This window comes from Vanessa atalanta, chromosome 19, assembly GCF_905147765.1.
Source record: "Vanessa atalanta chromosome 19, ilVanAtal1.2, whole genome shotgun sequence".
Taxonomy (NCBI): Eukaryota; Metazoa; Arthropoda; class Insecta; order Lepidoptera; family Nymphalidae; genus Vanessa; species Vanessa atalanta.
In genome coordinates, this window is record NC_061889.1 from 2,978,797 (window position 1) to 2,991,981 (window position 13,185).

The window sequence follows — 13,185 nt, forward strand, 5'->3', positions numbered from 1 at the left end:
AACGCGTGCATCTTAACTGATGATTTCGGGTTCAAGTCCAGGCAGGCACCACTGAATTTTCATGTGCTTAATTTGTGTTTATAATTCATATCGTGCTCGGCGGTGAAGGAAAATATCGTGAGGAAACCTGCATGTGTCTAATTTCAACGATATTCTGCCCCATGTGTATTGTGGAATATGCTCCAAACCTTCTCCTCAAAGGGAGAGGAGGCCTTAGCCCAGCAGTGGGTAATTTACAGGCTGCTAATGTATGCATTTAATGTAGGCCAAATGAGCCACCTGATAGTGAGTAAGAAATATTAACCATTCCTTATATCGCCATCAGAAACTAAGATGTTTTATCCTTCAAGCCGGAACACGGTAATACTAAATATTGCTTTTTGGCGGTAGAATATCTGATGAGTGGATGACAAGACTAACTTAAATGGCGTGCTGGAGAGTTCACGAAAAACAAAATTCTTGATCAGACCCGCGATTGCTTCTTAGAACTCTTTTACCCTTATATTCTACCCACAGAACCTGAATCTGAGGTATGAAATGTAAAATATACAGAACTGAGTACTGTTTCTAGAAACATTTTATCGATATTCTCAATCGGCAATTTAAACCAAATAAATTTACAAATTTTAAACAAGACGATACGCTCATTCGTCTATTGCTTTATCAAATAGGGATTGAAATGAAATTGCTGTTTGAATAAAACTGCTGTTAATCTAACCACTATTCCATTACTCGAGATGTAAAAGGACTTTGTGCAAGACCATCTGGGTGGGTACCACCCACTCATCAGATATTCTACTGCCAATATTATTTAAAAACATATGCATATATTTTATTAACTATTTATTTAATTGTATTGTGTGATGCGCATAGGAAATTTATTTTATTTTATTTAATGTAAAATCTATTTTAATTTTAAGTGTTTTTTTTTTTTTAATTATAGCTAGGCGAACGAGTAACTGGGTCACTGATGCCACTGCCGACAGACATTAGAGCTGTAAGAAATATTAGCTATTCCTTACATAGACAATGTGCCAATCACCTTGGGAATTAAGATATCATATCCATTCTGCCTGTAGTTACACTGGCTCACTCATTCTTATAGCCGGAACACAATAGTATTATATATATATTTCTGTTTGACAACAGAATATTTGATATATGGATGTTACCCAGAAGAGCTTGCATAAAACCCTGCCATCGAGAAAATTACCATAGAAATAACTATATACATTTATTACTACAGGAATGTTCTACTATTTAAATTTCATTTACCTTAACTAAAATTTCCAACGCCTCCACATAAGACTTTTCAGTCTCGTAGAGTTCGACCACCACGTGCGTCCGTGTGTCCTGAAAAAATAAAAAAAAATATTAAAAAAAAATTATTATCAATTTATAATTAATTAAATATTTACATAAAAACAATAATGTACGCTATAAAAATTATTCATAATCTTACGTTAATTTCAAAATAATAAATCTCTTGTTATACTCGCAGTTTATTTTTATTCAAATAACAAAAAGGTTACGTAAGAACGTTCAACGTCCAACTTCCATTGTAACAAACAATCGCCATTCTGTAAGCTGTCTAAGTTAGTATCATTCAAACTTAACTTCGTAATAATTGATGAGATATTGATCGAACCAGTATTGAGTAGATAAAAGCCACTCGATTGGTCAATTCGTGGTAATAATTTACTATCGACTGACATAATTGGCTAAAATCTGGTGACATTATCAATATCATAATTAGTATAGCTTTGTTTTGGTAGAGAATAGCCTATAAATACAATTCTGTCTAGTCTCAAATAAGTTGACATTTGGTGTTTATTTGGTAGAATTTGTGGATTACGTCAATAGTTTCCACAGATATTTGGGTAATGATATTGTATACGATTGGAATAGAACACAGATTTAAATTCCATAGTGTTTGATATGGTTGGAAGTTTCAAAATACCAGACCTGCCAAAGATATATGTGGACTATATTAGACATGTACTTTTTGATCAGTCAACGCATCTCTGGTCACAATACTTACATGTTTAATTTCCAATATTTTCGAATTTTAAGTCAAACTTATTTGTTTCAATGAGTATGTATTGAAAAAAAATTATAATTTTTTATAAATATATTTTTTAATTTTCTTTTCGAAAACAAATAATATTTGCTAAAATTTTCATATTTTTAAAGATTACAGTGAATTACGATGAATAAGTTTTCACATCGTAATTAATCAAGTACGTTAAAATTGTTGTTAAAGTCACTTCATACGAAACCTTATTCAGTAGCAGACATATTGGATACAATATTTTATGAGGTATCGATCGCACGTCGAGGTCGAAGTAGATAAGAGCCTTTAGAATCTTAAATCATGATTTTATATACGATAGTGTTGTGGGAAGTAGGTCAGGATGATACGTGTGATTTAGGCTTTATATTGGTTGTCGTTAACATTGAAACTGAAAGGCAGGAAATAGGTTTACGTATATTTACATGTACATATGTTTTGTACAATATCTAATTTTTAAATTAATTAAATGGCAAGTAAATGATCCACCGTATTTGTATCCGACTTACTAGACGTTTAGTAAAAGATTTGCGATCATTTTAATGCTACTAATGAGAAAGAGCTAGCAATATAATATACTGTGAAATTAGCTTAGAAATTGTGAACAGCGGAAATTGCACCGGTGTCTCTGCACGCGGAACTCGGAAGACGATAATAGAAAACGATAAATATAAGGCGTTTTTAATCTGACATCTCACGATTCGCCGCGCTGGCGTATCTACATTGAAAACGAATGGTTGTAAATTTATTGCTTTAGTTGATAACTTCGTGCCATGAAATTTTTTTTTCCAAATAAAACAAAAGCCTACTTCAAACAATTGAACGTGAAAAAACTTAACAAAGTCCAGACTGAGACTGAAACAGAAATAATCAATAAAATCGGAAACATACATAAATATATAAAACGCATCGAAAACCTTCTCCTATTTCAAAGTCGGTTATAAACAAGACATCTGTTTTCTACAAGTGTTTTCTACATAGTAAATTTGATAAATTTGTCCTTGTAGATCCACGACCTGTAAGGTTAACCTTCGATCTCAAATTTCTACCCCCCTAATAACATAAATGTAAACAGATTGTTGTATATATCCATTGTTTTAAGCGAATATTATGTTACTATATACAATACACAGTATCACATATATTATTATTTAAATATTGAACAACATCACATACATTACTCTGATCCCAATGTAAGTAGCTAAAGCACTTGTGTTATGGAAAATCAAAAGTAACGATGGTACCACAAACATCCAGACTTAAGACAATATAGAAAACTAATGATTTTTTTATCCATCAACTCGGCCGGGAATCGAACCCGAGACCTCGGAGTGGCGTACCCATGAAAACCGGTACACACTACTCGACCACAGAGGTTGTCAAGTTTTTCTCAATTTAACTAGATAAGTATCCTCACAAGTATTTTATTTAATAATTTGGAAAGATTCTGTATAACAAATAAATTAAAAATAGCATTATTTAACGGGATCAGTTCTCCGTTATTTGTAAAAGAAATAAAATATTTTACAGTAAGAAAACATATAGATATATAACAATTAATTTTTAAAGCAGTTACGCGTTACTATGTTTAATGTTTAAGGCACTTTGGAAAATCACTTCTAAGACTTAATATTTATGTAAAAAGAATGTGTTACCAATGTACATGGAAAAGGAAAAAGCTAATCTGAAGTTAAGAGCCGAGATGGCCCAGTGGTTAGAACGCGTGCATCTTAACCGATGATTTCGGGTTCAAACCCAGGCAGGCACCACTGAATTTTCATGTGCTTAATTTGTTTTTATAATTCATCTCGTGCTCGGCGGTGAAGGAAAACATCGTGAGGAAACCTGCATGTGTCTAATTTCAACGAAATTCTGCCACATGTGTATTTCACCAACCCGCATTGGAGCAGCGTGGTGGAATATGCTCCAAACCTTCTCCTCAAAGGGAGAGGAGGCCTTTATCCCAGCAGTGGGAAAATTTACAGGCTGCTAATGCTAATAATGCTAATCTGAAGTTTAATAAGTATGCGATTACGACAGTTTATGTTTTCTTATACAGGAAAATGATTTCAAAATATGTTCTTGTATACATCTTGTTAGTTCTATAAGTGAAGTGTTGACTGCAGTACGATGATTGCTTTAGACTCGTGAAGCCGTATTTATTTTGGATTTTCCTCATTGCGTAAATCGTATAGCTCACTTTAATTCCGCTGCCTCGTCTGTGCTTTTTCTTGGCGTACTTTAAACCGGCTTTTATATTATAATGGCATAGTTTAAATTTATATACCGTATATCATAACATGGTTCAGAGTCTTGAAAGAATCTGTGTGTTTTTAACGAACATCGCTCGTTCGATTATTAAATTTGTTTTTTTTCTTTTACTTATCTCGTGATAAAACATTGTATTTAAACATATTGTGTCGAATGAATTTCCAACCAAGCCGTGTTGGGGCAGCGGAATACACTCTAATCCTTCTCGAGAATCTCAATCCAGCAGTAGAACATTTACGGTCTGGATGTTCATTTATAATAAGCAAAAACTTAAAAAAATGCTATTAATTCGATTTTTTTTTAAATTAATTTTACGTATGGCTGGGCAAAGTAAAACGGACTTGACAAAATGTTTTTTTTTTTCAGACATACAAATTCGAAATGTGTTTGGTGGTGTAAAGCTGCTCTGGTGCGACAAACTCGAAATTCGCCGCAGAAATAATAACAAAAATAACTAAATCTTATTATATAACAGATGTAGCAAAATAGAACACATGTATTAAATTTTAATGAACTGTACAATTATTTATGAAACATTGAAATCATACCAAAAATATAAAGATAGATTAATTAATTAAAAAAAAAAAAATGCATTTTGAAATTCGAACTTGTTTTATGAATGTCATATATTTATCTGTTTTGATTAAAGTCTTTTGCCTCAATAGATCATCCAGATTATTTAATACACATATCAAAACACGGCAATCAATAAAGGTTTTTTAAAATACTCGAACAAATCCACGGGCTCAAGTTTACGATATTGATACTAAAGTTTTTTTTTTTTTTCATATAAGAATCGTAATTCCCAACATGCGTCACAAAAGTTATTATCAGTCGTTTGGGTTCCCGACTTGTAAAGTATTTTATTATTTTCTTTAATAACGGTTAGTTTTTTTTTATCTATACGGTATATTGCAGGAAAATCTTTTTCTCCTAACTTTTTCCTCCTATTTTCAAAGCAACATTAATGATATTTCAGTTGTGAGTCCGCTATTTCGTTTAATTTTTTTTTGACCTTTTCCACGTCTTGTTTGGGATGATGATGATGTATTTTCACCGATTTCGGACACGTCGGCAAATCTCAAGGGAGACCAGACAACTAGGTTCTGTTATAGTTTACAGGTGTGTGCGTAAACACAGATTCATCCTCTATTCTCACACTCTCATAATCCGATGAAACGGCAAATCCGATACGACTGGAAAGAGTTCAGGCACAGACCAACAGCTTTACGCGTTTTCCGAGGCACGAGAGTGTACATACTTCCAACTTAGAGACTCCGGGCTGTTAATGAGAAATTCTATAGAAAACCCCAATAACTTTTTATCGGTCTAACATGAGATTTGAACCCAGGACCTAGGGATCTGCAGCCTTATGTCTAGCCACTAGACCAATGAGGCAGTCAATCGTCCCTGTTATTCAGACTATGAAGATATACATAGTGTTTATATTAGGAATAAAGTCTTGTTAATGAGCCTTTCTACCGTGTTGCACATTTTGAAGTAATGATTTACTCTCCAAGCTCATTATCATTCTACCATGACGCATAGCATACAGCAAGTATTTTTTTTAAATGTATTTAATAAATAAAGTTTTTTGTAATATACTATATCTACAAATTCAAAAACAACACTGCTTAGCTGCATACCCGACGCAGAATACATTACGTAACTATTTATTAAATTCTGATCAGTCCTAAAAGAAATATACTTATAAAAATGGAGAAGTTAATTTTAAATGTGAAATCGGACTCCAAGCGATGTTTTTTTTCGGATATACGAACGAAATAATGACAAAAATTAATATATAACAATAAGCATAATAATAATAACATTTAAAGAATTTATGAATTAAATTCACCGTACGTAACTGCATTTTGAAGGTTGAGATATAAAATGATGATCTCCGTTGTTTATGGACATTGTAATGTAAATGATTTAAGAAGATCATATGAGTATATTACTATAATACTACAAATTACAAAAGGTATTAATAACTGGTGAATGTGTGACTGTTGAATACCAACTCAAAAGGACTGCGCAAAGTCCGACACTGGTAAATGCATTGTTTCATTTACTCGCACAAGGTTCCTATTTAACATCGTTTGTCTATTTAAAATGTATTTAAATTGTACTTATATTATATTCTAGAAATATTTGATATATACTCGTTAGGTAGTTTATGAGGTTGTAGATCCAGGGTTAGACTCAAGGTCCAGGGTTCAAGCCGGGCCGGATTTAAAAGTTTTAGATCCCCGTCAAGAAGCTGTCAGTAGCAGCCCAAAGTATAAAAGTGAGAAGTGTTTACGCTCATGTCTCGGGAAATAAACAAAGCCAGTACAATTCTGTAAAATTCACTTTGTATTTCACTCTTAAAATTTAGTCAACCGACTTATTACAGCCTACAAATTTTATAATTTATAATCAATGTCGCATATCACAATCTGACATATCACGTTCGTATTCTGCAATGAGTTTCGAGTTTTCCTAACAGAATACTTCTACTGGACTCTCTTCTATCGTAAAAGGGAGGATGTAAAGTGCTCTTTTTTATGCTATGAGTTGGCGGACGAGTATATAGGCCACCTTATTGACGTAAGCGCCGTGAGAAATATTAACCATTTCTTACATTTTCAATACGACACCAACCTATGGAACTAAGATGTCACGTCCCTCGTGCCTGCAGTCACGCTATGATCGTATTAATTTATTTGTTAATGTTAAATATTTAAATGAAATAATAGACTCGACATATTATCTTATTCACGTGTTAACAAGCAAATACCGAACACTGTGTTCCCTTTGTTACGTCAATCTTACTTCGAATCTGGTGAAAGCAAAATAATAAAATCGTAACATTGACCAAATAGGTATGGTTGCAACATTGTCGTCTGTACATTGATTTGTAAAAGCGACCTTATTAATAAGACTTAAAGTTATTAATCGCGTGCATTGGTTTAGCTTAGAACTAGTAATGGCGTCACTTAGTAGCATTTCCAGGTTTATTATAGAATAGCACATGAGCTTAGGAATAATTGAACTGCCAAAGCTAGGGTTGCACATTTGTCAATTATAGTTTTGAGATAAAACTCATTTAAAATATTTTTTTTTTTTCTTTTTTGGTTTCATTTATTTATAAGTAATGTGTTAATGCGTTCTAATATAATTTCACATTTTAAATATTCTTGTATTCAATATATTATTTTAATTTATCTTAAGCAATTTATTGCAATAATATTTTAATAGTTCGTTTTGACAATTCGTAATAACAGAATAGATAGAGCATTAAATGTCTTGTTTTTTTTATGACATATTACCTTTTCGAAATAACTGAGACCACAACGAAGTAACGCTCCATTAACATGGCAAAGAGAATGATAGGTGGTCTAGACTAATCGCAAGTCCAATGAAATATATGCTTCACCTCCAATCCAATTTTATAGATTGAAAACACTAAAAAAATCTGTCATAATTCATCATGTTACGATTTGAATCCGAGACTATGTTAATATCTAAGCGTTCTGTCCCTGGACTATCTTTAAAATTATATAATTAAGATAACATCTTAACTTTATAAAAAAAAAACATAAATTAAATCCTATTATTATCAATCATTAGACCCGTACATCTTATCTCAGTTTCGTAATCTTGTTTCCTCTGTTCATTTGTAGAAGAACATATCATTAGGGCTAATGAGGAAGGTCGGGGTTCACACTGATGGCCACCTTACTCCGAAATGACATCCTTCGTTAACACCCTTTTAACGTTGATAGCAAGATCGATTATACAAAGCTAAAGATATTTAACTAAAATGTTAAAATGAGAAAGTCCAGCGCGTGGGTCGTAGCCTGCTATAATTATCAATATATATGTAGACTTGGTTATGCTTGGAGCACTCATCACATATTCCATCAAGCAGAAATACTTATTTTTATGTTCCGGTTTCAAGATTAAGACAGTTTAGCTATGGGCACAAGGAACATTACCACAAATCCTAAAGTAGATGACGCATTGGCTATGTAAGAAATGTCATATGTATGTTAAAATGTCATACGACGCCAATATTTTTGAGCAGTACTGACCACTTACTATGTCTCATGCAGGTGGCATTGTTCCCCGTTAGCCTACCTACGCCATAGGAAACCTTCCTTAATAAATGGACCACGCTAGTAGGGTTTTTGTTATCAGATACAAATTTCTACCAATTTTTTTATGGACTGTTCTCTCGTATTTATAAAATCTGTGATATGATCTTGTAGAGAATGTTCAATTTACGATTTGTGTCATTCGTAATGTAATGATAATTAATAATATGACAAATTGATTTCGACCAGAGATTGATTTATATCGTGGAAATTCAAGCGGAATGAATATTAATGGAATTTGTATACTAATGATTTTCGAATAATCTATTTATGGTTTCGTATATAATATTAAACTCAAAATTTAGGATAAATGATCTTAAAAAGTCATTACATATTCCGAATTGAACACGACGACATCGTTGGTATCCTTTACTTTAAGCGATTGTTCAATCTCTAATATAGTTTTTTATTGCATATTGTGTACTGAACTGATAGCAAACATTTATATTAAATATCAGTTTTGGCCCGCGACATCACCCGCTTGTTATTTGTTTTAGATATAAAAAAATCTGTCATTCCTTGGGACTTCAAGCTCGCTCCATATGATATTTCATCAAATCCGGTTCACTGGCTTCGCCATAAAATCGTAACAGACAGACAGAAAAAGATACTTTTGCATTAATAATATTTTTATTGTTTATTGCAACGTTTTAAAACTTCCAACTTAATCTCGATATAACAGCCCATTAAAACCTCGAGTGTCATATTTCGTGGTCGAATTTTAATTGTTTCTTTATTAACTTTGTACAGACATACTGCGTATCTATGTGACAATTATTTAAAATAAATTATACTTTATTCTCCTGATCGATGTATTAACGCCAATTTAGTTTTATTAATATTGTTTTATAGCGTATATGTAAATTACATTTAATTGTACTCTGAATTAAGCCATTTTTATGAAGAAAACTGATCAATCAATCGTTCTTTCTTAATACGTATTTCTATTGTCTGTAACACTGGCAAACGCGTCTCTCATTCATGAACAAAATTTTAAAAAAACATACTTGATTCACGGAATCAACTAGAGACAGAGTTTTCTATTTAAACGATCTCCTTGCCTTGAAACCGTATTTATTGCCTTACCTTACCTGGAATAATTCGTTAGAAATAGTATATTATTCAATAGAAATAATTTCCTACTTAAAATTTGAATTAAATATCATATTTGATACTTGTGGTTACAGCAAAAAATCATATTTAGTATGGTCGGCAAAAAAAATGCCTCAAACTTTAATCGATTACTTTCAACTGTTCTTATAAATATATAACCACTTGGTATAAACTAACCGTAACAAGTATCGTCTTCAAATCAATAAAAACGTTATAAAATTAACAGCAAGTGAAAGACTATAAAATGCTTATAATAAAAATATTCCAACAACGTACATTCTCGAACGAACAGAGATGGAAATGAAATATTTAAATAAATTTCTACTTTTGTAGAAGCAAGGTCATTTTAATCTTATTTTGAGAACCCTACAATGCCTCTGAATAAACATAGTTTCGGTTCCTGCGGTCGAGAAGTAGGACAAGTATACTTTTATTATAATTTGTGAGAAAACTCGAATATAACAACACAATACCTACGACATAATAACGGAAGTAACACGTTCCTGATTGTGTACACATAAAAATGTATATATAATTGAAAATTTATATTTTATTCGAAGATTACAGGCGTTTGCTCGACGATGCGACATTTATTTTACTTCCTGACTATTTCTAGGTAAAGTGCGTTTTGCTTACAAATAAATTTAAATAATATACGAAACTATTACAATTTTCTGACAACGAGAACCATATCTCTCAACTGAATGGTTTAACATTAGTCCGTTGTTTTGTTACTTAACGTTGTGTTTATGCATTTGATGAATATTTATTACGTTTGTATTTCATCGATTTAATTTTGCGCTTATTTGGGCAAACCTGTTTACAAAGTCATTTTTTTGTGCAAAATGAATAACTTTATATAATGTAAAGATAATTTTGAATTTTACAAGGAGAACGGATCTTACAAATTCAACCGTATTTTTTTTAACTGTGAAAATTTAACTCCACATCATTATAACGTAATAATTAAAAAAAAACTTTATTTTGATATTATTTAAAAAAAATATAATCAAACTCAATGTTCCTAATTATTTTGGTACCTTTGTTATTTACACGTGAATTTTAAGTATTATAAACATAAATCATATCAACACATAATCTGATTTAAAAATATGTATCTGAGAAAGGCATATTTAGCCACACAAAAAATTTAATAAAGTACCGGAGACTTATTTTTAATTAAATTACTGGATATAATCTAGAAAGCCATTGTTCTTTTTCTACAAATTCGCATTAGAATAAGAATGAATGGACCTAATTAAAACCCCCTTCAGACAGCAAGTACCTACACGAGTTCGTTTAACTATCTCAGACTTTTGTTACAATTTAAATTGCAATTCTGTATAAAAATAACTTTTCTTTTATTTTATATCGTTGTTAAAAAAGCGTCTATAATGACATAATTTTACAAAAACTTAATAGGATATAAGAATAAACAAGCCGTTAAGTTGTCTTTTTCTGTCTGTCGAATTCAGTATGACTAATTATAATGACAAAAAGAGAAAGAAATATATGTTTATCCCGTATCACATATAAGTGTACCGAGATTCAAGAATAAATAATGTTTTGGTCAAAACGGAGTCGAGTGGTTGTTAGGTAGCAGAAGACATGATATAAAATAGGGAAACCTTTTCATCGAATGTTGAGAGCACATTCTCAGAGAGATTTTTTAACTCTGCTATTACTATTCTTAAATAAAAATATGTAGTACAACATCCTATTCGTGTAAGGTATAAGTATCACAATGAGTCTCCTTTCCTTTCAAAGAGATTACTCTACCACGCTGCCCCAATATGTTTTGGTGAGTAAACATTATTTAGAGAAGGACTTCATCTGCTGATTTCCACACGACCTTTTCGAGCTAAATTAGAAACAAAGCATACGAAAACTCAGTGTGCAAATTATAATATATTATACAACAATTAAAAGTATTGTCTCATGGCATTACAAACTGTACAAGCTAACCTTAAAAATATATTCAAATTTCACGATCGTTAAGAAAGACACGTGAAAAAATTAAACTCGTTTGTTTTTACACAATAAAAGTTGACAAAAAAACTTTAGTGAAGAGCGTCTCTACCCCATGGTTCAACGCGACAAAGACTCCTTTTACTAATTGCAACACTAAGGGTCTACATACCTAGATTCCTCTTTTTATAACAATACCAGCCCGTATTTGTATATATGTAGTTTATTACACAAACGGCTAAAAGATCTTTATATGATCGTTACTTCAAAAAGGAGATCATATTACATTAATATTGTATCACTAAGTGAAAACCCAACTTTGCTCGGGTAAAATAAATAAAACTAAACAAATATAAATAGTTAAATATACTAACTACCGTACCCCTGCACGAAAATATTATTTGGAACACACTTTCTGAATGCACCCGTAAACGTCGAACATGAACATGGCCGCCCGTTGAACTGTCGTGTCATTGAATTTCATGGATTTAATATCGAAATATCTCGATATAATCATCATTATATTTTAATAATCTATAATTGTGGATAGTTTTCGATCGGGTCTATTGTAGACACTGATTAATCACGAAATCTCAGAAACGATAACACCTAAAAACTGGAAATTTGGCAAGGAGGTTCCTTATAGGGTGTACCCATCCGCCAAGAACGGGTTTTACGAAACTCCACCCCTAAGGGGGTAAAACGGGGTTTGGAAGTTTGTATTATATAAATTTCGCGCGAGTTAAGCCACAGGTTCAGCTAGTTATTAATATAGATTTTAATATCAGAACAGTATTAGTATTATACTAGCAAGATTTATTTATAAAATTGCTTACTTCTGCCGCATTACTTTTGATGGTAGAAGCGGGCTGTGTAATCGATTAATTTGAACTGCAAACGACTCAATACCCAATGTATATTTTATACTAATTGCTTAGATCGATTGAAGGGTATTGAGACAGTCTAGTGTCGAGCTGCAACAAATTGAACTGTATAAAAACGTTCTCCATTAAAAATATACGTGCCATTTTTCATGGCGATCGGTCGAAGTTAATTAATCTATAAAAACATAACAACGTCAATTTTTAAATATAGAATCCATAGCAATGCGACTTATCGTCACACAATCTAATTAATCTATATTTTTTGAACGCAAAAAGCAAAATAAAACTAAAACCCTCCGATGCATAAATGACATTGTTATGACATAACACAACGTCACCGAAAGCTTAGAATTTCGCGTTAATGATACAGCAATCAACACTAAATAATTTAGTATTTTAAATTAAAATTTAGTTTTATTTATATCCACTACGAAGATATAAAAAAAACATTGTGACGTGAATCATAGGATTTATCTTGTTGTATTCAAAATTGTCTCTCATCATTCTAACTGTTATTGGATATTGAACATACTATTTATACAAGAAATAATAATAAAGTTGTAATCCCTACTTTCAGTTTGCTTACGGTACAGAGAACGTTTTTGGGCAATGGTACACGCATATATAATAAGATACTGAGAAATATAATCAATTTACCATTTACTAAATATAAAAAGTTTATTAAGACTCAATTAATAAATAAATCTTATTATTCATTAAAATAATACTTTTTAGA

At 31.6% G+C, this 13,185-nt stretch overlaps 1 protein-coding gene across 2 annotated transcripts in view; it reads right to left on the reverse strand.

Annotated features, from left to right (window-relative positions):
* LOC125071497 (rho guanine nucleotide exchange factor 17) overlaps positions 1–13,185 on the reverse strand; it is a 135,944-nt gene that overhangs the window by 14,194 nt on the left and 108,565 nt on the right. For both annotated transcript variants that reach the window (XM_047681772.1, XM_047681773.1), the window contains exon 5: positions 1,276–1,353. In XM_047681772.1, coding sequence (XP_047537728.1) covers positions 1,276–1,353 — 78 coding nt within the window. The remainder of the gene's footprint in view (positions 1–1,275; positions 1,354–13,185) is intronic.